The following is a 24,265-nucleotide window of genomic DNA, read 5'->3' on the forward strand; positions in this document are numbered from 1 at the left end:
GTTGGTCGCTGCATGGGCATAGTCCCTGTGACACCCAATCACATCCCTCTTCTCTACTGTGAATCCTAAAGGGATTTTTTCCTCATCTCTGCATGCCAAAAGAATTGTGGTCAAAGAACATAAAGGGTGGCAGAAAGCTTCCCAAAAAATTCTCTTCTCCTAAAACAGGAGAATTTAGAAGTCAAAAGCATTGTTCTTTTCCTCAAGAAACAGCGGCTCCTTTTCATTACCATTTGAAATCCTTAAGAGAGCGTTGTGATGAGTTAGGCTAGCCAGTTGGGTTACATTTCCTCTGGGAACTGGGATGCTATTGCTCAGACAGAGGTACCAGAGAGTCACCGGAGCACATAATCCTCAGTCTCTTTCTCAGCTGCACTCCAGGGTGCTGCCTGTGAGGAAGAGCTTTTGAGGGGGGGTGCAGAGGTTACTGCCCCCACAGCAAAGGCCCCCAGAAGGTAACCTTGTTCTGGGTCCTCAGCCTGCCAACATTTCCTGCCTACCGCATCAGCACGGACTGGACCCCAGGGCAGCAGGACCAGCATGTGGAGCAGTAGCGCTCCCACCTGCCAGAGCTGAATCCCACAGACAGCCTGTGTAAGGGTCTGTACCCTTCACTTTTTTTTCTCTCAGCGCTGCCCTGCCCACTCCAAGTTTCAGGGCAATGGCCAGGCTGTTCTGAGAGGGAGAGACCCTTGTCTTCCCCACCACCCTCTCGGTCCATAAATTTGGCACTAATTAAAATATAAAGGCAAAGTTGTTATTGCTTTAAAACCTTATTTCTCCATCATCATATACTCAGTAATGTGCCCTAAGCATCCTCTTTTGATCTGAGAGGTGGATATAAAACACATTGTTTATGAAGTCAAGGCAAGATTTCTCACCGTAATAATTTGGAGCAAAATTCCACATTAATATGGGTAGGTTAATGTGTGTTGTCACCGTATGGGAGTAACACCTTCTTGCTTTACTTGGGCCTGCCTTCTTGGATTTCTCAGGGTGGCAAAAGCCACACTGTAAACATTTGTTTAGTAAAGATAGCTTCAGCAGCATACGTATTTTAGGAAATACATTGACAGCTCCTTCTCCTTCCTCTGCAGCCTGTGACTGTAACATCAATGGCTCCTTCTCAGAGATCTGTGACCCCCAGACAGGCCAGTGCAAGTGTAAAGCCAACGTCATCGGGCGCCGGTGCGAAGTCTGCCAGGTGAGTGACAAGAAACGCTATTTTCCTTCAGTTTTCTTCCCTGTTTCTCATGACTAAATACAGTTTCAGTTTGGATAGTTTTTCTTTTTTGCTCATTTTACACTTAAAGAACATATATGCATTGTTCTAATGTACAGAATGGTAAAATGGCTGGTTTTTAAATGTTTTCCAAAGGTTTTCTAGAACAAAACGCAGAACATTGCATGCAAATATATTTTAAGCCTCACTGTACATACAAGTACATTTTTGTATGTGGTACATACACTTTATATTCAAGAATGGTTGTTATAAATAAATTAGTTAAAAGTATTGCACCTCTGGGGGCAAATCCCTCTATGAAGAGACTGCAAAATGTTTGATAACATCTGATTTTCAAAAAAAAGCAGGATGCTAGTTTACTTCTGCTTTGAACGTTCTACTTTTATGGTTTATTTTTTTCTTAGGTGTTCTTCTTGTATTGTCCAAATAATGTATTCTTTTTTGGTGACAGTGTCTTTTGCCTTGACGTGGTTTTGCAGTCTCATAAATCACTGCAAAAAACAGTGTTTCATGAACTTTCGCAGAGTTTTCTTTAGGCTGCTAAGGAATATGTTATAGCTGGCTGCACATTTCTCTAGCTCAGCGTGAGGACTTGTGGGCTAGACCTGTGTCCTCAGAACACCTCCACATGTGTGTAATTTAAAGCGCATACAGAATTCTGCAGAAATCACAGAGATCTTTTTCACCTTGCGTGAACTGCGTAATTTCTGAAGAGGTTTGCTTGCACTCTGTTTTCAACAGTATTTAAAGAGTCTGTTTAAAGAAGTATCGTTAGTATCAATGGAATTTGCACAGATTGCATGACATACACAGAAAATATGTCAAGCTTATTGATACAACACTGGCGTTGGTTGGGATTAATTTTTGTTTAATACTGTGTTTACTACTATCTTTGTTCCTGTACTCTTTTATTTCCTGTCTTCACCTTCTAATAGTGTTTACTTTTCATTCTTAAAGCCCAGCTACTTCTGGGCCCCAGAAAAGCTGTTTTGTATACCCTGTGGCTGCAGTGCTTTAGGATCCATGTCACTGCAATGTGACATGTCAGGAAGATGTATCTGCAAATCAGGATTCATGGGCAGACGCTGTGAAATCAGCAGGCAGGTGCCTAAATTGAAAGAAAATGCACGAAGCAGTCAGCAGATCCGAGTCCCCCCTCGGAGATGGGGCGCCAGCAGTGTCAGTGGGTGCCCACGGGGTGCTTACCGGCCTGCTACTCTGGTAATCAGAAACTGTGTGCGTTGCATGGGCTGAAATCTCGTATTCGCTTGTGTTTGGAGCTCCCGCAGGCTTTTTTTGGTTTGGTTTTTTTTTAATTTTAAATATGTGTGCTACAACATACAAAATTATCAAGAAATAGACAAGCTCAGAAAACAGGCACCTTTTTAGGCTTCTCATAGTGGAAATGACAATATAGGCCAGAAGTCAAATACCAGAATAAGTCCAAAAGCAGCAACATCCACAGCAGTACGCACAAAATGTATGGGTGATGTGCATACATCAATGGGATCAGTGGGATTTTCACGGCCTTCAGCAGGATGAGACTTCCTCTTCTAACAACTCAAGAACCAAAAGCTTAAGGAGTTTGTGAGAAGGAGCAGACCCAGAGGCAAAGTGTTAAGATCTAATCTTGAAATATCAAAGAAAACTGGTGTTAAAAGTTCTCATTAGTGAATATGGCTGGTTATCTGAGCCATTTTTCACCAGGTGAAGTGCCCATTATTTGAATGTAACGCCCAAAATGACAGAAGTACTCGTTGTTTATCACATGCCAACAGTGCAACTTATTTCCTAAAATGAAGTAATTATGATGCAACTGCTTCTAACAGAGCAGTGTTTTAGGAATGTTGTGCTTTTCTCCTGCAACTCAAAACCTCCACACTTATCACACCCAGTTTGAAAAATACCTGGCAGTGTTTTTCCTCCTCCGCCACACTCCGGGACCCATGCCATATTTGCTTGTATGGATTCCCTTGGAGAACATGAGCTTTTACCCATTTAACATATCTTACGTAACCGTGTTGCCCACACAAACTCTCGACATACACTGATACAGGGGCACAATGTAATAACATATTCAGAAAATTAATCGTATTTCCTCGTTGTCATCCAGGTTCTTATCTCTCGTTCAGTAAATGTGATTCTTAGAATTTCTGTGTGTAAACAAGCTTTGCTGAGGGGGATTCATCTTGGGGGGTTTGCATGACTGATCCAAATGTCTTTCATTGTGCAGAGCTCATCACAGAATACAACCCAGCATGCTAGTGATCTTTTCTTCCTTCACGCAGTGTGGAGTGCTAGTGTATCAGACTTTTTCTGGCTTTCACCCATATAAAAGAGAATTTATTAGATCCTATCAAACTTTCCATTGAGAACTGAGCTGCATGCTGTGCATTGGTTACTTCACTGCATTAATCTGAATGTCTGTCCTGAGATTTTTGCATATTCACATTTCTGTGTGTTTCTTCCTGTGGAAAAGAAATCTTTAGAGATAGTCTGTATATTTAATTGAAACTTGGAGTTTAATTATATGAGTTTGAGTATTTCTTTCTCTCTGATACACCATGTTTTGTCATGCAGAAGTATGTAATTGGCAAAACATTTCAGTATAGAATTTGGAAATGAAAATTAGGGTAATTCTTTATTATATGTATAATCAAGCATTTGCTTAGGTTCATATGATTCTTCAGGCCAAATTCTGACCGTAGATGTGGTCCTGTATTCTGATACCTATCAGCAGATTCTCTGTAGGAATGTGGAACTTCAATATTAACCTCAGAGATCACATTTCAGGACTTTTACATGGAAACCTGCTGAAGTCTCTGGGAATTCACCTACACAAGAGGTCAAGGGTTCCACTCTGGAACAAATCCATGTAAAATGTAAGTCAGTGCAGCTTCAGTCACTGACTTGAAAAATCTGTACTGATGTATACTAGGTAAAAGTCTGACACCACATGCCTAGGTCACATCGTAGTACACTCTAAAGGTAAATGTTTTCCACTTCGTTCTTTAGATTTGTTAGCAGTGATCTTTTTAATATCTCATTTTTAACATTTTGCCTTCCTAGCAAAGTCTCTGATAGATTTTTACTATTAAATGTTGTAATATCAATTTCAAGTGAAGCTAGTAATATAATTTGGATTTCAGTATTCTCTGAAAATCATCATACCTGAAAAAAAAAGATAGAAAAGTACTCCCATTTTAAGTCACTCTAGCTCAAGACTGAGTTCAGAATTTGAATATGAACTACCATTTGCTCCTTGGGGCCTCTGTTAGCTGGTGCAGTGAAACCCATGGGATGTGTTAGTTTAAAGCTTTGTGCAGAACTCCATTACAGTACATAAATGAGCATGTGTCTTCCCTCCTTTACAAGTATACTTTTTGCACTCCACTAGTGGACTTAAGAAGGAAATTTATTACTATAGTTGATAACATCTATTCTGGTTCTGTAGGAACTTTACAGTACTTAATGCAAACAAAGACAGCAAGGGATGAAAACAGAAGAGAAGCAGAGGCTCACTGATTACTTCTATCTTAGTCTTAGACCTAATCCAAAGATAGAGTTTTGGTCTTAAAAATCGATAATTCCCATTATTTGCTTGTAAAGTACACAAATACATTATATCTATGTTCTTATAAAGTTATGCCTAAGTATCATTCAAAAAACAAATGCCCTCGAGTTACAGAATAGTGTGTACAGACATTGCCCCCGGTCAGAGGAGATAAAATCTAGTTGTTCAGAGACTTTCCAGTTGAATCAATCTCCACTCACAGCTAAGAATTTCAGTTCACTCTCTTAGCAACTAACTCTGCCTGACATAATCTTACAACCCAGACACAGGATATGTATATGGCACTGACATACATTCCATTTCTTATGGGAATTGTACTTACGGAAACACAACCTCATAGGAAATGCGTTACATTGCAGAACATTCATTACAGCATCAGGTAACATTCTGAAATCTGTATTCTTTTTCAGCTGTGGAGGGTATTTAGTGCCCTTGCCTCAGTGTTTTACTGCTACAATTCAATCTGTTATGAGTAGCATTTCAGTGATGAAGAGGAAAGAACCACCCTGATCTCCCTACACTCTCAGCTTTTCCTCTTTTCTCCTGGTAATCATTCCATGTACTAACTGATCTTCTCTGTGGCAGCCAGAAACATTTGGCTTACAATCTTCAAGAGGATGTGTTCCCTGCAACTGCAACTCTTTTGGTTCCAAGTCCTTCGACTGCGATGGAGATGGACAGTGTTACTGCCAGCCTGGAGTTTCAGGAAAGAAGTGTGACCGCTGTGCTCATGGATTTTACAACTTTGAAGAAGGAGGCTGTACTCGTATGTAAATTCTTTGCAGCCAATTGCAGATTTATTTGTTTGCTTGTTTGTCTGTTTGTTTATTACTGAAATTTTAGTTTGGCTGGTTTTGGATTGCCTAACAAATTTTCCTGACAGGTATGTATTTTCATAGACAACCTTGTAAATCAGTTGATTGGCAAGGACAGTGATTGGCAAGAAAAGACCCAAGCAATTCCTGCTATTTTAAGGTCAGTTTATGGCTAAACTACCATATTTAGAAGAAACAGGAATGTCCTTTTCTCCGAGTACTTTATGCCAAAAAAGTTTCTATGAAGTTCCTATAATTTAGTTATGGTAAGAGCATCATAGGAAGGCTGATTAATGTGCTTGCCAAATCACATCAACTTGAAGGGATGTGAATGGGAAAAAAAAGAAAAAAAAATCCCTTTGCTTTTAGTTTTATCCCAAACCTTTTCACTGTTCTTACATGGTTGATCTTTTTTGATTGAATTTCTATACTGTAATATTTAGGATCTTGCTTACTTGTATACTTTTTGTGTACAACAAGATCTTCAGATAAAATTCTCTACTATGTCCCTTGTGTAAACACATGAAAAGTATGCTTTTCCAGATGCTGGAACTCTAGCATCAGACATAAATATTTCCAGCCACCTCTTTACATTTATGTCTGTCCTTTTGGACATTAGGTCAAACACTGAAATGAATGCTTCCTATCCTTAAAGCAGTACAGACTGCTAGATCGAAAAGAACCTAATCCATAGGTCTCTTCGCAGGGAAATATCCATCTTTACTAACAGAACTGTGTTTTTAAAGTCTCATAAACTTATTTAGGTGTGATCACGGCAGGCGTAGATAGCTGTCTAGTGGGGCTAGCTGCTGGGACACCAGAATGGCAATGGCTCCGCAGCATCCTTTGCTGATGGCAGAGTGCTATAAAGCCGACAGTATTGCTGCTACTATTCTTCAGGCAGAAGCTGTATTCTTTCCCGAAGCAGAAATTACCATGCCTAGCATCCTATTCCCCCTCCTTTCGCACCCATAATGGCAGCACAAGCAGCAAGCCTACCTCTCTGCCTTCTTTTTACTCCCTTTGTTTATGGAAGGAGCATTGAGGCCTCAAGACCGACATCTGTGCAGCAAAATTCAATTTCACCTGCAGTGTTGATAAACCTTGAGCCAGGCTGGATTAAAGATCGTATTTGAAAACATTACTCGATGGTATTGTCTTCCATGGGAAGGAAGGGCTCAGAAAACGCTTACCGCCTTGAAAAGTTCAAACACATTGGCACCTTGGAAAAGGGAAAGGTTGGTTCACAGGCTCACCGATGAGAGAGCTGGAAATAAAATGCACATGATAACTGCAGTCCTAAAGCCCTTAGAGCATATATGGAGGGAAAAAATGCTATAGTTTGTCTTCATGATTAGTCTCTTATTCTAACATTTCACAGTTTAAGAGCACATCACAATTGTGAAATACTACAAAATGTTGTTCATTTCATGCAGTTGGGGAAGGAAAATGAGAGAGCAATTAACGAGATTTCACATTAAAATTTTAACTGCTCTCTTGGCAAACATGAAATGACAGAGTTTAAGGAACAGGGATGAAATGGGGAGATAGTGTAGATCTAAACAATCTTTTAAATCAAAATGTATCTGCCTGTGGTCATCAAATATTTTAAACAACCGCAACAGCTAAAGATGTTCAGAAAATTCAGACTTTTAGAAGTTCCAAAGTTAATACAACAGATGGAGAGGAATTCTGTTTTCAAAATGCTGGGGTTTTCCCACTTATTGTTAGTAGGCTTTTATGTATTCCTTCAAATGACAAAAAAAAAAAAAAAAAAAAAAGAATTAAATTATGAATCACAGAGAAAATCAGAAATTTAATAAAAGTATATCAAATCATGCTAGGAAGAAAGTGCACAAAAATGAATTCCATAGTGACAGTTAAGTATTGAATAAAATATTGGACTTCTTTTATGTAGCATTTATCCAAAAGGAATATAATTTGATTTTTTTTCTTGTGCAATAAAAAACCATAAAGCCTAAAAAAAAATACCCTAAAGCATCATCAGTTAGTGTTGACATTCTAGCAGCAAAGATACAAAAGAGATTTCTATTTCACTATTGCTTGCAACAAATGTGTTGTATTTTTTCCATATCCTTTTTAATAATGATAAAAGTAAAACCACAAAAACTCTTACTGTATTACTTTCTTCCCCTCCATGCCTTTTGAACCAATTTTGTGTAAGAAATGGAAGCCCATCGAAGAAGAGCTGTCACATCTGAAGGCCTCAGTCTCCCAATGAGACATGTGTTCTGAAACATCTTCAAGCCACAGCGTGTCAAAAGATTTTATGTAGCATGCAAAATGTCTTGTTCCTGACATGATGGAGGCAAAACTTACTGTCTTCTATGCATCAGTTACCTTTTTTTGAAAGCATTGATGAGGAAAAATAAAGGTCACTTCTTACTTGAACTATAGAGATGAGTTCTATCTTTGCATATCTTTTATTATCTAGTTTTACTCTGAATTGAAGTATTTCATACAGTAAAGGCAATGAACATAAATACAGCCCTCAGCAATGAGCATTATGTTATACTGCCCTATAAACACCCCAAGGAACAGATTATCACTGTCATAGTTTGCTTATGACACTTTTGCTGTGACCTCAGGGGTAATGTTGATGGTGGATATGAAAGTAACCATGCACCAGTTCTACTCCTCTGAGAAATTAGGTGTCTTGTGCTCCATAACTACTTATCACTTACATACCTTGAATCTGCATTTGCATGAGAAAAAGGAAACGAAACAGCTTTTTTGCCCTTTAAGAAAAGTCAGTTTACAGCAGCAGAAATTTCAGGTTGGCTCAGATTGGTGGAAGAGGTTAAATAAATGGCAGGTTCCCTGCGTAGAGGGCTCAGATGCATTCAGGTGGCTTCTTCCATGAGACAGCATCAGCCCAGAAACTGTACAGCAATATTCCCGCAGCTATGTCACGTGAGTGCACCATCTCCGAAGTCTCTGCACTTCTACAGTCAGTTCCTTTGTTTCTCCCATTCTGTTCTCATTGCAGTTACTCCAACCTCAGTTAACCTGTGTTGCATTGCTCCTGGTTTTGGTTTCTCTGGGTTTATCCTACCTTTCCTACCCCACTGTGTCCGCAGATAGCTGCGAGTTCACTGTATGATAAAGGCTTTGGTGGAATGATCCTAACCTTGTTATGGTCTGCTCTCCAGCTGTCACATAAAGAGGTAACTTTTCCTCTGCTTTGTTTTTTTCTGTCTCCCATGAAGCCTGTGAATGTTCACGTTTTGGTAATAACTGCGATCCCATCAGTGGCCGCTGTATCTGCCCTCCCAATACTGTTGGAGAGATGTGTGACAAATGTGCACCAAATTACTGGGGCCATGATATTGTCACTGGCTGCAAGGTGAGTGGCTCTCTCTTGTCTCTGTGTCTGTTACCTCTTTCCCATGGGGTAAATACAATAATTCGTAGCTGGAACACAGTTTTATGTTTGTAAATCATAGTTTGTCTCTGTATTGTGAGTTTTGGTGTCAGACTGTGGTCTAAATGTTGGCGATCTGTTACTGAGCACTACAGATCCTCTGTCTCAGGTATGCAGCCTGTAACGCCGAACCCTGTTTATACTGCTGTCATGCGGAGTCAGTGTCCTGCTTAAGCCTGGTTTCTTTTATTCTAGCTGTGTTTAACGTGACTGAGGAGATTACCACAGTACCGTACAATATATAGATGTATAGTTACAGGTAACTGACAGTGCCTTTGCAGAACAAATTTACTTTGGCCCAAATTGTGATACTGCACTGGGTATTTGTACTTGAAGTTTACTTGAGAAGAGCTTCAACTTGTGCATAAAAGACAGTGAAGAGAGAAGAAAAGAAACAGCCATCTTAGCTGTAAAATGCACTTTCTTCCTGTGTTCTTAAAGGGGAAATAAACCTTCTCATTAGCCTTTAAATCCTTCTTATTCCAGTGTTTGACACAGTTAAAAAAAATTCTAAAAGGGAGGGAAGAAAAGAGAAGAAATAGGAAAACAATGATAACATGTCAAAGAGGCCATGAAAGCTGATGTTAATGTCCTGCTCTTGAGTTAAGGGGAGCAGTATTTGGTTAAGGTTGAGAACTAGTGACAGTGAATATTGTGGAAAGTTCAAATGCCTTCTCCTCTCTGCCATTCTCATTGATGATGAGGAATTTATAGTACTGCTGCAATTACTCCAAAAACCTATGTCCTGTCTGAACATGGTCATACACCATTAATGTTCTTTCTTAAAAGGCTGTTTGTCATGTAGCTCAGGCTGCAAACTAATTATCAAGAGTTATTTCTTTTTTCTATGTATGGAAAAGTCCTCTTGTGAAACCGCTGCTGTGCTGCTGTGATATAGACTCTTGGCTTCTGAAACCAGCCTAATGAGGTTGAAGACCTCTGTTTGAGCTCTGGAGTATATTCGCTGATTGTCTTTTATGTGAGCGCATTAGTATGGCAGTTCCATGGCACCATCTAAATTAATAATGATCTATCAGCCCACATCTCTTCCAGTATGTTGCAGCTAATTTCTGCAGAGTGAGACGTGAATCTCCTGCTCACACTCTTTGTAGAAGATTTCCAGGGCTGTCGTAACTCAGGGGGATGGAGAGCATTGCATAAAACTGCTTGCTCGCAAAACAAACACAACATTTGATTGTAATTTAGGTTTTGATATTGCACACCAAGCTATTTCAATATACGGTGAACAATTTCCTTTCTAAACTTATGCTCAAATGTATCTTGTACAATAAGGTTCTTTCTGTTAGAATGTTTTATTTCTTAGGTTAGGCAGTAGTGTCCCAGTCTAACATTTAACCAGTAGTTAAATGGTTTCTCTGGCATTCAGTAAAGACTGAATTTTAATGTTTCCTGTATTTAATCACCTTCTTTATAAATGGTCTTTTCAGATCAGAAAAAGGTGCTTTAAGTATTTATGTAATAAACAGTTTTGCTTAGAAACTGAATCTACATTTTCCTCCTCTCTTTTTCAGCTTTGTGTCCTTAATTTTAGCAAGTCTATCCATGTCAGTTACTGTGGTAACCTGTACTACTGGCACTGAGTTTGCTTCTGCAAGCTGAACTTCTCCATATGAGATTCTGGTCACGCCAGTGATCACAGCAAATGTCCTGTGCTAACTTTGCAGTACAGTCACAGTAATAGCACTGAGGGATTCTTCTGTTCTTTGGAAGCCTGCAGCTTTCCCTGCTACTTACTTCTGTACTCAATATCTAGACCCCCTGGCAAATTACCTATTTCTATCCTTACCTGCATGCAAAAGTCTCATTCTATGAGCGAGTTTACTTCCCAGTACACCACATGACTAAATCTCTATCCCTTACTGTGTAAATTACTGTCATCTAAAAGTCCTGTTTGTACAAAGAAGATGATAGTTACCTGTCTGATGGATGAGTAATAAACATTGAACTAGATTCCACTGGGACCACTGTCCCCGAACAATTCTAGTTTTAGCAAAGCGGTCTGAACTTACCCTGCAGAGGAGTTACATAGAAAGCACTTTTTAGAGAGCACTTAGAGTTTTTAAGTTAATTTGGTCCACAAAGTATCCCAGTGTCCTTGACACTTTTGGATTTATTTGCTTTCACTGCCTAACTTATCAGTGATAAGTAATAACTGTTCAAAAAGAAAACAGTGTTGTAAATGTATTTAGTGTAATTGCTTGACCCTTGTTGAATAAAGATAAATGCCAAGCCTTATAATTCAGATATGTTACTTTTGGACGGTGGGAATTCAGTGCTGTACTTTATAGATACTCAAAAGAGGTGAGTTGCTTTTTTGTTGTTGGGGTGGGTTTTTTTCAGATGAACAATTGCAATTTTCTCCTTGTTTCTCTCCTTTTTAGCCCTGTGACTGCAGCCTCATTGGAGCCCTGAGTTCTCAGTGTGACTTAAACACAGGCTGTTGCTTCTGCCGCCCTGAATTCTCTGGGGATAAATGCACAGAGTGCAGGTTGGGTTACTGGAATTATCCACAGTGTGTTGCTTGTCACTGCTTCCTGGCAGGGACTGATCCACAGAGCTGTGATACAGAGTTGGGGAAGTGCTCGTGCATTGATCATACAGGCCAGTGCAGCTGCAAGGTAAGACAATGAAGGTCGTGAGCCAATCTTATAGCTGTTGAGAAGTTTATTCCAAAATTCATTGACAACTGTACTTGCTGGTTCCAACATTACGTGCAAACAATTCTAGTTGGTTTCTTAGTGCATTTGCTAACTGCTATGGGAGGAGTCTAACATGAAGAAAGACTTAAGTGCTTATAGTTGCTTTTTCACACACTAATACTTGCCAGGATAGCATCCTCTTAGGCTCTCTTCTCTCGTCGTATTTCTTCCTGTTCTTACAAGACTGTTGCCAGTTGAACCCCATTCAATACAATTCTTGTTCAGATATTCAGCAAATTAAAAGCAAACACATCAGCAATAACTTGACTTAGGAGGAGTCAATATCAATCATTTTATGAGTAGAATTCCGTGTAGTAGTATCTGTTCTTCTGAGAAGACTGCATCCAATTCAGAATCATTAAAGCAAAGACTTTTGGCATCATTGCCCACAGCATTCTTATTTGGAATTGTTCTTGGAAGAACAGCACATTTAGGTGGTTTGAAAATTGGCGGGATTGCTGGGCTTAAAGGGCAATAATTGGTAGTTTGACATGCGGTTGGTAGCCAGCAAGCAGAGTAACCCAGAGCCAATGCCTTGACACAGATGATGGAATTCACTAGCAGCACATTTGAGAATATTGCTGATTTGGAGGAGGTAGAGGTTGACATTTTGAACAGTAGAACTACAATCTAGAGAGTCCTTGAAAAGCTTGATGGTTGGGAAAATAGAAAGGTCATGAACTGGAGTGGAATAACCTCAAGAATCAGTAGAGTTTGCAGGGAGAAAAGACCGAGTGGTAATCCTGCTGAAAAGCACATATGGGCTTTGGGGAACAGCAAACTGAATATAAGCCAACCATGTATTATCATTGTGAATAAAGCAAACTGCCTGCTGAGCTGGATGCATTGATCATACTGGCCGATGCAGCTGCAAGGTAGGACATCATGAAGAGCATGACCAGCAGAGGAAAGTCTTTATCCCCCCTCTACTCAGTGCTGGTAAGACTGCACTTGGAAATGGTGTCCAGTTTTAGGACCTGATTCAAGAGTGTAGAGAAACTGGAGAGGATCCAGAGAAGGGCTACAAAGAGACTTAGAGCAGATGATCTGTAAGGATATACTGAGAGAGCTGGACTCTTTTAGTCTGCAAAAAATAGAGGCTAAGAGAAAATGCAATTGCAGCCTACAGCCACTTCAAAGAGTAGTTGATGGAGTTGTTTCTGATAGTAGCAAAAGATGTGACAAGGGACAACAGCTGCATGTGGCAGCTTGGGAATTTTGGATTGGACGTTAGGGAAAAAAAATCACTAGGAGGATTATGCAGCACTGGATCAGATTATCCAGAAAGGTTGTGAAATCCTTATTCTTAGAGGTTTTCAAGAATTGGCCAGAAAGAGGTGTGAGTAACCTGATCTAGTATTGGTGATAGTCCTGCTTCAAGGAGGAGGTTTTTAAAAGTGACCTCTAGGGATTCCTTCTGTGATTTTGATTCATTCCTTTTCAGGGACTGTATTGACACAAAGAGCTAGTAAAATGGAAGGATGAATTTAAATGATTGAATTGCCAGGTAATTCTTTTGTTAAATGGGCACCAGTTACTTCACTCTGAGTTTAAATGATGGGCTCAATGGAGGAACTGTAGAACAAATTAGATTGGAAAGGACCTATGGAGGTCATCTAGTTCAGCGTCTTGTTTGAAAGACATTGCTGAGGTGCTGTTTCCAAGGATGGGGGTTTCACAACCTCTTTGTGCAAACTGCTGGACCACCCTCCTGTTTTTCTGGTCTATTTGAACAGAAAACATCATGTTCTGTTTCACAAATGCTGATTCATTTGATGGTGAGACCATAAGAAAACAAGTGAGTTGATCACATGGAGTGTGCGTAAAACTCAGCCTAATGATCAGTGTTATTTGTCCTATGTCATCTTCTGAAATGGAAATATAGAAATATCTCAATTCTTTCAGCTTCTCCCGATGCATGATGTGCCCAACCTCTCTAATCATCTTGGTGGCCCTTTTCTGGATTAGGTCCAGTATGTCAATGTCTTTCTTGTAGCTCTTCTAAGCACTAAGTAGAAAGAATGGAGGTTTATGGCATTTTTAAATAGAAATTTTTCTTTGTCGATTCTTCTAAGGCTAATATAGTTACTTTTATGTTTCTGTGAGTGCAAATTAACAGTATATATTTACTTGATGATTAATGATAAGAAATTACAATTGACATGAAATAAAATGCAAAGAAAGTAAAATTCACAATTTATGACAGCAAATGGACAAATAATACTGAATTAAGTCAGCAGATTTTTTCCCAGAATTTAAATCTAGGCTTGAATTTAAATCTAGGGTTAGTTAACCTTCTATGTAACTTTTTTGAAAGAGTTACATATTGAAGAAACTAGATTTTTATAAAATGGTAATCGTTCCCATTTAAACCTGCTGTTAGAGCTGCAGAAATGAGCTTTCAAAGGGTCAGGAGCCCTTTTGTCAGTCCTGACAAAAAGCAGCAAAATGTAAGCTAAATACAGTGTAGGCACATTTGCTGATAGAGTTACACGTGGAAATGAGAATTAAAAATTGTAAATCTTCAGGAATAATGTTGATTTCCTGCATAAGCTTTGGAAAGTTGAATTTGATTTTTAGATTGGCTTCTTCATACTACTCTCAAGAAAAAAAAGGGAGGGGCAAGGGGAGAAAAAGCCAACCAGTGTTTTCATATTGATGATTTTTTAAATACCTTGGTCTCAGTATGAAAGCAGTTTTAAAAGGCTCTGCATAAATTATTGTGTATCTGGCCCTAGCTGGTATAACTTTTTATTTGGACTAAATGAAAAATGAAAATAAAAGCATTGACATTACAACAGTGAAACATTTCAGCCCTGTTAATGCTGTTCAATGATGTGGAAAACAATCACGAAGAGGGGAAAGCTTTTCTCTACAATATTTCCATTAAAATATGTTTCCTAGCAAGAACATTTAGTACCGTACCTTAAACGTTCTAGCTTGTCAAAGCTAATTCCTATTAAACAAAAGGCTTGGTTAACCCTGGCAATTTCAGAAAGACACATTTTTTTCTTATCTTACCAATCAGTTATTGAGCCTGTCATGCCCAAAATGCCATTTGATTTTTCTGTGCTTACAACTGTCAGTATGAAGCCAGCATCCGTTGCTCAGAGCTACTCAGTGGATATAAATGCAAATGCTTCAATTATATTAATTGTATATGTTTGCATACACACATGATAAGAAGCTGGAAAGTTCCTTGAATATTTCCTTATACTTATTTCTTTCTGCACTCTGTTATTATCATTACTGTGTGATTTTCTTTTTCTTATTACTACCTCGAAATAAAGCTTGGCTTTTTGCTGTTTTGCTTTGGGGTTGTTTTGTTGTTTTTTTAAAAAATGTTCTCTCTCTTCCAGGTTAACGTGGAAGGTGTCCACTGTGACAGGTGCAAGTCTGGTACATTTGGTCTCTCTGCCAGAAACCCACTTGGCTGCAGCAGTTGCTATTGCTTTGGCCTGACTACACAGTGCAGTGAGGCAAGGGGGCTGATTCGCATGTGGGTGAGTAGGAAACTGCTGAGCCATGTAATGCGATAATGTCGTTTCCTGCTGGCATCTTTTAGTCAGGCACTGAGAGGTAGCTAGAAAATGGCCAAACATTTAAGCAATCATTTTCCTCTTTATACTTTGCGAAGTGGAGGGAGCGGTATGTTCCATTAGACAATCAAGGTCAAGGCATTAAAAGTAAATAAGTAGGCAGGAAAACCAGTGATAGGATAGCTGACGTCAAGCCAAAGTAAAGCTATTAAAACCCAGGAGAGGGCAAGATAGTTGTGTGGGGAAATTAGACAGTCCAGTGCATTGTAACATAATCTCTCGTATATGACACACAGTTTACCCAGGTGTATTCAAGGGTCACAGATGCTTGCTGTCCAGCATAGATTTTCCCATGGTTCAATTAATCTGTTTATTTTCATTGTTCAGATTTTTTAAAATTTTTTTTAAAAGACCATATTGAAGCTCTGTTTAAATCAAAGAATGGGACAGTATAATCCATCAGAGCAAACAAAGAGCTCTCCACCTTTTTGTTGAAGTGGGCCTTGAGACCTATGCTAGGCTGACAAATAAGGCAGACTGGATGTCTCCATTTATCTGCACAACAAGCGCAAAACACGCATTGAGACCACTGCTGTCAGTCGCTGCTGTGCCAGCTCCGCGGTTACATTCTGGAGGAGCTATTTCTAATGGAAAATGACTAGTTCAGTCCCTGCGTATGATCAGTCATATCTCTGCTAGAAAGCATGTCAACCATAGAGGGAATGTCTGCCTAATGCAAATCAGCCAAAACCCCTGACTTGTTTCCTTCACAAGCATCAATTGGATAAGGATGCTTTGGGCTGAAATCAAGGTGTGATCTCTTACTAAAGAGTTTGTATCTCATAGTTAAAGTAATATGAATAGCACCATATTCATTGTTCAATCCAATAGCGCCTCTTTCTCTTCCCAGTGGATGAAGTGATTTATCCTGATCTGACCCAGTTTTTCTCATTAGTTCAGTTTTGCCCATCATATGCTGGTAGGCTGGAGATGAAAGGCTGCAAAAGGCTGACAAGTTGTAAAATTTAATCAAGTTCCATAACAGCAACAGTTCTGAGAAATCGTGCTTTGACCTTTGTGGCAGCACAAGGCAGAAACATAGTTTAAACCTTCTGATTATTTTGTGTCTCTTGTTTAATTTTCTTTCGTGTTTATGCTCATATCTAAGCAAGTGTATGTCCGTGTCTCATCTAGGTTTTAGTACTCTGATCTGTTTCAGAATTGATTCAGAGTTGTAAACCGAGTGAGACTGGATTCTGCTGGCTGCTAGTGGCTATTTCAGATACTCAAGTGCTTCAAATGTCATTAGATGTGTTTAAACAAGCAAATCTTGTCTTATATGTGTGGTGGGTTGACCCTGGCTGGAGGCCAGGTGCCCACCAGAGCCGCTCTCTCACTCCCCTCATTCACTAAACAGGGGAGAAAAGGCATAACGAAATGCTTGTAGGTCAAGATAAGGACAGGGAGAGATCACTCACTAATTATCGTCACGAGCAAAACAGACCAAACTTAGAGAGGGAATTCATCTAATTTATTACTAGGCAAAACAGAGTAGAGGAATGAGAAAATAAAATCAACTCTTAAAACACCTCCCCCCACCCCTCCCATCTTCCTGGGCTCAACTTCACTCCCAGCTTCAACCTTCCCCCCCTCAGCGGCACAGGGGGACGGGGAGTGGGGGTTACGGTCAGTTCATCTCACGGTGTTTCTGCCGCTTCTTCATCCTCAGGGGGAGGACTCCTCTCATCGTTCCCCTGCTCCAGCATGGAGTCCCTCTCACGGGGTGCAGACCTTCAGGAGCAAACTGCTCCAGCGTGGGTCCCCCACGAGGTCACAAGTCCTGCCAGCAAACCTGCCCTGGCGTGGGCTCCCCTCTTCACGGGTCCACCGGTCCGGCCAGGAACTTGCTCCAGCGTGGGCTTCCCACGGGCCACAGCCTCCTTCAGGTGCCTCCACCTGCTCCGGCGTGGGGTCCTCCATGGGCTGCAGGTGGAATCTCTACACCCCCTCATCCTTCCTCCATGGGCTGCAGGGGGACAGCCTGCTTCACCATGGCCTTCACCACGGGCTGCAGGGGGATCTCTGCTCCAGCGCCTGGAGCTCCTCCTCCCCCTCCATCTGCACTGACCTTGGTGTCTGCAGAGTTTCTTACATCTTCTCACTCCTCTCTCCGGCTGCAAAAGCTCTCTCTCCAAGTGTTTTTCTACTTCTTAAATATGTTATCACAGAGACGCTGATTGGCTTGGCCTTGGCCAGCGGCGGGCCTGTCTTAGAGCCGGCTGGCATTGGCTCTATCAGATACAGGGGGAGCTTCTAGCAGCTTCTCACAGAAGCCACCCCTGTAGCCCCCCCGCCACCAAAACCCTGCCACGCAAACCCAACACATATGACAATAAGACAAGGCTGATCTAAAATTCAAATGTGTTGACGACTTTCTTGATGTCTAAAGTAGTAAACAGTAAAATACGGTTATAATAGGAACTCAGGAAATGTCACTTAGGACTGGCACTGTTAGGAATGCTTCCATTTCTGTCAGACCATAGATGCTGCTGTAAATGGAAATACCAAGATGCTTAAAGTACAGTACAGGGCTTAGTTGATTCCTCATTGCCTGATCCCTCCCTCGTGAACAGCCTGTTGATGGGATGACTGTTAGATATATGACTTTGCTTTTGTTTTCTTTGTTTTGCACACTCTTTGGGAGAAAGCAATTTTGATACTAACCCTTTGTAGTTGTTCACACACTTCCTGTGATACTTTCATCTGCACAGAATTACTAAGACAGCAATTTTAATTATTACAGTTTTTGATCAAAATAATTATTTCTGTATCACAGAATCAGAGAATGGTAGGGGTTGGAAGGGACCTCTGGAGATCATCTAGTCCAACCCCCCTGCTAGAGCAGGGTCACCCAGAGCAGGTTGCACAGGATCACGTCCAGGCGGGTTTTGAATATCTCCAGAGCAGGAGACTCCACAACCTCTCTGGGCAGCCTGTTCCAGTGCTCGATGACCCTCACAGTAAAGAACTTTTTCCTCATGTTCAGGTGGAACTTCCTGTGTTCCAGTTTGTGCCTGTTGCCCCTTGTCCTGTCACTGGGCACCACTGAAAAGAGTCTGGCCCCATCCTCTTGACACCCGCCCTTTAGATATTTATAAGTGTTGATCAGATCTGCTCTAAGTCTTCTCCAGGTTAAACAGACCCAGGTCTCTCATTAGAGAGATGATCCAGTCCCCTCATCATCCTCGTAGCCCTCCGCTGGACTCTCTCCAGCAGTTCCCTGTCTTTCTTGAACTGGGGAGCCCAGAACTGGACACAGAACTCCAGATGTGGCCTCACCAGGGCAGAGTAGAGGAGGAGGATAACCCCTCTCAACCTGCTGGCCACACTCTTCTTAATGCACCCCAGGATACCATTGGCCTTCTTGGCCATGAGGGCACATTGCTGGTTCATACTTAACTTGTCCATAGCTGTATAATGCTATTGAGATGCTTTCAACAAGTCTAAGAAAATTACAAGCATCTAAATGACGTCATTATATTTTTTCATTAAATCTAAATTTAGAGTTACAGAAACCCTGAGCCCTCACTCTCTGCATATTGCCCAGAGAACACTTAGCTTGGCTATTGCATAAAAGTACCAAGGGATCAGGCATTGTGTTCCACAGCCCCCGTGATGTATCATAAGTGTTGGTGAGAAGTATGCTTCTTTGTAAGGTGCATTTTTCACAATCCAAACAGAAGAGGCCTGAGACAGAAATAGCACTATGAAAATCGCTTTGATAAAATTCATGGGATCACTTGCTGATAAAACTATTTCAACCAGTGCTAGTATGTTCTTTGTTAACATGAGGACAAGGTTCAAAAGGCTTGAGGGGGAAGTCATTATTATCACTGTTTATACCTGGAGGAGTAGTAAGACCGTTTTGTGACAAATTGCTCATGATGTGAAATGAAATTACCTAGAAATAATTTTTTAAAGAGTTAGAATTTAAAGGCTAACACTTCATGGGGAAAAACAGACTTGATTTTCTTCTTGATTTTTTTGAATATGTATAGGTGACCTTGAAACCAGAGCAAATGATTCTGCCACTGGTGGATGAAAAGCTTCAGCGCAGCACTCTTTCAGGGATTGCATTCCAGCCTCCTGAAATAGTAGCAAATATAGAACAGGTGATGCAGGATCTTCGGTCAGAACCTGTTTACTGGAGACTTCCAGAGCAGTTTGAGGGACGAAAGGTAAATATAAAATTCCACTGAATATTGATATGGATTTTTTTAATGTTATATTTGTATTTTGCAATACCTTTTTTTCCTTCCAATAAGCATGTGATCACACAGTGGAAGGAACTTCAAAAGAAAATAAATGCCATTCCATTATTAAAAATTACTTGCTCCGTTATCGTGGAAATTACTAAGTCTGTAACATAAACACTATTTTAAAATATATATTTACAGACAGTAACATGTAATATTTTTCCACAGGATAGATTCTGTCATAAAAATGTTATTTGAAAAATTAAGCTGCATCAATTTGATATAACTCTCCCGTAACTTTTTGTTAAACAAATAAAACTTTTTTTTTAAACAAAAAATGCCTGATCTTTGTAAGTTACGCAGGAGAAAATTATTGAAATAACTATCCTTGGATATTGGTATGCGCCTCTGTGATGATTTATTTTGCACTTTTGGTATTTCTTGGTTTGGCTTGGGAAAGTTTAGATGTGTCTCTCTCTAAACACAAACTTTGGGGAGCACCAAGGCACATATAAAGAAATAGATAACATTTTGGTTTTAGTGTAGTACAATAACAAATTGCTGATGGGTATTTTTGAACACAGCCCTTGTCCCCAGATAGTTCCACAAGCACGTATTGCTATTTTCTACCACACACACATTCATCAGACTGCTCACAGGTGCAGAGTGTATCTAGCTCCTACATATGCCCAGGAATTTATTTTTAGCTAACTGAAAATGAGATTTCTTTTTGTACTTTGTGTTTTGCTTTGTTAGCTGACCGCTTATGGAGGGAAACTGAAATACGCCATCTACTTTGAAGCACGAGAAGAGACAGGTTTTACTACTTACTACCCGCAAGTCATCATCAGAGGTGGGCCTCCCAGCCATACAAGAATTATTGTCTGGCATATGGCTGCCCCTCTGATTGGGCAGCTGACAAGGCATGAGATAGAGATGACAGAGGTAATGTTTCCATCTGCTTTTTTCCCCAGAACTTAAGCACCTGGTTCTTTTTAATGCTGTTAATAATCTGGTTTTGTATTACTGTTTTTCAGCATAAATGGGAATATTATGGTGATGACCAAAGAGTCAGAAACACTGTGCCCTGGGAATATTATCAGGATGTCCCAGGTGTCAACAGGACGGTGTCCCAGGCAGATTTCACATGGAAGCATTATGGAGATGACTCAAGACCAAGTAGATCTGTATCTCGGGAAGACTTCCTGAATGTGTTGTATGATGTTCATTACATTCTTATTAAGGCTACTCATGGCAATATCATGAGGCAGAGCAGGTAACTATTTCATGCGGTGGTCTGAGATGGTGCAGTAGTCACAGATAACCTGATAGAGCTTCCCAGCAGTATTTGTATTCATAACATAAGCTATATGCAGTTTCTGAGAAGAACAGGAGGAGTTAGCGTTCAGCATAGCAGAAGATGCAGGAGAGGGAAATTTTGTTCAACAGAAAATTTAAATCACAACAGGGAAATGAAACCCTTATTTTCAGGATCCTAGAAGAGAAAACACATGTAAGTGCATGCATCCTGAAACAAACCCAAAGTATTTCTTGAATGAATGTTTACTTTATGAAAACATGATGCTGTAATTAAATATAAATGTTAGTATATGAAGGAATTTTCTCTTGCAAGTGGGAAATGAGGTAACAACTCAAAGATGAAAGAGTACTCCTTTAATGAAATGCTACTTAATCAAATATATTAGGGGCAGATATATTCAACATTTTCTATTCAGTTTATTCATTAATAAGTTAGATGATGCAATAAAGATAATGCTTACTAAATTTGAAGTGGACATCAGAGAGCAAGATGAGAGGAATAATACAAAAATCTGCTGCAATCTAAAGGTCAGCTATAAGATTTTACACTTTGAAGGAACAGTTGATTGAACAAAGAATGTACAACTGCTTAGTTACCTATTCTTCAAAGAGAGGTCTGTTGTTTACAACATATCACCAGGTGATTCAGTAATGATATTCTTGTTGAAAAATGCTAATATTTTAGCTGCGTGTACAAACAGGTATGGCCTGAAAAGTGCCAAAAATTAATCTTTTACTTCCACCCAATGCTAGTAAAGCCTAAGCATCGAGTTTTGGATACTGGAATTCAAGAAAAAAATACTAAAGTGTTCAGAAAGTAACAGTGAATATCATCACAGGTCAGGAAATATGACCTGTGAGAGAAGATGTAAAGAACCACATTTATTTAGAAATTAGAAAGTGCCTTAAGATCCATAAAATGTTGTCACAAAGAGAAAGAAAAGAATCTGTTCCCTGTTTCCATAGTGGGTAAGTCAAAAAAGAACTGAGCTTAAACTTCAGCAGCAAAGATTCACATTAGACATGAGAGAAAAATTCCTGGGGGTAAAGAAGTTGTGGAATAGATTACGTAGACTATTCCTAAAAGTTTTTGATAACGAATTCACAGTATCTTCTGTGAGCAAAATTTATTAGCAGGGATACAGGAATAATTGGAGATAAACTCCAAAGGTCTCCAGAGGTCCTTTCAATGACTGTCATAGAAGTGATAGGCTAAAATTATTTCCAGATTTCTAGGTCACAAACAGGTCTATAAGAACATGACCTTTGGAGTTTGAAGGTGAATAGTAGGGGCAGATACAATGCAACGTTGCAGCACTGTGTGACAGAAAACACGGTCATTGTTGCTGCTACTGTTTCTATTTAAAGTATGTCATTTACAGAAAAGTATTCATCCAGCTTGCACTGGTTACATGCTAAATATTAACAACAGATGCCATAAATGTTTTACATTGGTTTCATTTATTTTTGGCATGGTCAATTTAGGATATTGTATTACAAGCACAGGGAATTCCCATGGAAAGAGATATGAGAGTAACTCCGGTGCAACATGGAAAGTTTGAGAAGCATATCCGTGTTTTGTGTGTGTTTCTCCCTTTCCCTTTATGCACTACAGATCCTAGTTCAGCCGTGGAAGCAAAAACTGAATACTACCTCAGCTCAAGCAACATAAATTATGAAACGGAACCTCCATTTTCAAGGTTTTGTTCTGACTGTCGTGACTGAACTAGACCTGCATTGTAATACACCACCATTTTATCAAGGCTGCCTAGGAATGAGGCATATAACAGAGCAGAGGAGGCCGTTTCCATTTCAGGGCAGGTTTGCAAGGTGGCACTTAAAGAACCAAAATGTATTTTTACAGCATCGCATTTCAGAATGTGACATTTTATATGACAGCAGGACTTAGCAAAGAGTTCATCTGTTCTTTCTGGTAACTCTCCATCTGAAGTCATAACCTTGCATATCATACAACAGAGGAAGTTTTGCTTAAGACCACAAAATAAATCCCCCAAAATGTTTTTAAAGGTTATTGGAATATTAGCTTGTGTAAAAATTGAAGGCTTTTATTAAAAATACTTTGAAAGCCTTTAAAGGACAATATTTATACTCAAGTTTAAACATATGTTTGCATTAAGTGACTTATAATAAAGCATTTGTTTAAATAGTGTGTTGTGCTTTCCAACTAAGGGCCCTGTTCTAAACTAATAAAGCTTCTTTTTCTATCTGACTGTGCATTGTAGATAAGTATAAAGCAAAAGAAACTGTGGATAGGAGGAGGAAAATATTATATACAAAGTCTTTTTAAATTTTTTAAGGTTTTTAATAGTGCCTTAATTTCAGTTGCAGAGTTTAAAAGCTTCAGATAAGTGATAAACTACAGGAAAAGCATTTTAAAATAAAGTCAAAGCAGCGGCAGCAGTTGGAAGCATAAAAACAGCCTAATTCTAGCATTAGCACTGTGTTAGATATATAGTTTAGCAGCAATGCTCATGTTGTTTCTGCTTCGAAGCTGCAGCATTACTAGTGATATAGAGATTTCTGCTCAGAATCCAAAGCCAAACATTTTCCTCCTATATTGTTCATTTTGTTGCCCTCATTTCCACATTCACCGCTCTAAATTGAAACATTTCTTTTATTAGATTTTGTTTTGCTTTTCAGGCAACTGGGCTGTGATAATAAATTAGTTTGAATTGGAAGTATGCTTTCAATTGGACTGTGAATTATTTCAATATCCCTGACACTGATCAGGTAGCAGTTGTTGGACTGCTGCCTATTAGACGTGTTCCAAGAATCAGCCAAGCCTGACCTTCCTTAAGTAACATTTTCACACAAACAACAGGTAGCTTTGTGGTCCCAGAGTACATTATTATGTAAATTCAGTGTTCTGACAGTAAATAGGTTTTTGCGCACACAGACCATTGCCTCAGCCTTGAAGGTGATGGGGAGGCAGATTTCGTTTTTCCATGAAATGTACAGAGATTTCAGTGTAAGCTTACATTGACATATCACATCTGAATGGTTTTGCTCTCTTTATTCTCAGTCTTCTGTTCTGACCTGGCTTTGTTTGCTTGGGGTTTTTTGTTCAGTTTCCATGCTCCACCAAACCCCTTTCTTCAGGTAGTAAGCAGGGAGCACAGGGTTTACGTTATGATTTGGGGATTTTGCATTGACACAAGGTATCAAGAGGTAAGGGTCTGGGCATCTCAGCTCAATCACCAAACTCTCATCTCGTTCAGCGGTGGGCATTTGCTTTTCCTACACTCATCCTGACATCGGTGCCTATATGCCAACGCGCAGGACAGTGTCACTCAGTTACTCAGTCATCAAGGCGTGGGAGTAGATGAACGGAC

General features: G+C 39.8%; 1 protein-coding gene across 7 annotated transcripts in view; it reads left to right on the forward strand.

Annotated features, from left to right (window-relative positions):
• The window catches only part of LAMA2 (laminin subunit alpha 2), a 379,531-nt gene that overhangs the window by 238,841 nt on the left and 116,425 nt on the right, over window positions 1–24,265 (forward strand). For 5 of the 7 annotated variants that reach the window (XM_054819583.1, XM_054819586.1, XM_054819585.1 and 2 more), the window contains 9 exons: window positions 1,098–1,204; window positions 2,201–2,464; window positions 5,403–5,583; window positions 8,863–8,999; window positions 11,480–11,716; window positions 15,157–15,300; window positions 19,395–19,574; window positions 20,349–20,537; window positions 20,630–20,868. In XM_054819583.1, the coding sequence (XP_054675558.1) occupies window positions 1,098–1,204; window positions 2,201–2,464; window positions 5,403–5,583; window positions 8,863–8,999; window positions 11,480–11,716; window positions 15,157–15,300; window positions 19,395–19,574; window positions 20,349–20,537; window positions 20,630–20,868 (1,678 nt within the window). The remainder of the gene's footprint in view (window positions 1–1,097; window positions 1,205–2,200; window positions 2,465–5,402; window positions 5,584–8,862; window positions 9,000–11,479; window positions 11,717–15,156; window positions 15,301–19,394; window positions 19,575–20,348; window positions 20,538–20,629; window positions 20,869–24,265) is intronic. The other 2 variants (XM_054819589.1, XM_054819591.1) reach the window with 1 other exon arrangement.

This window comes from Grus americana, chromosome 3, assembly GCF_028858705.1.
Source record: "Grus americana isolate bGruAme1 chromosome 3, bGruAme1.mat, whole genome shotgun sequence".
Taxonomy (NCBI): Eukaryota; Metazoa; Chordata; class Aves; order Gruiformes; family Gruidae; genus Grus; species Grus americana.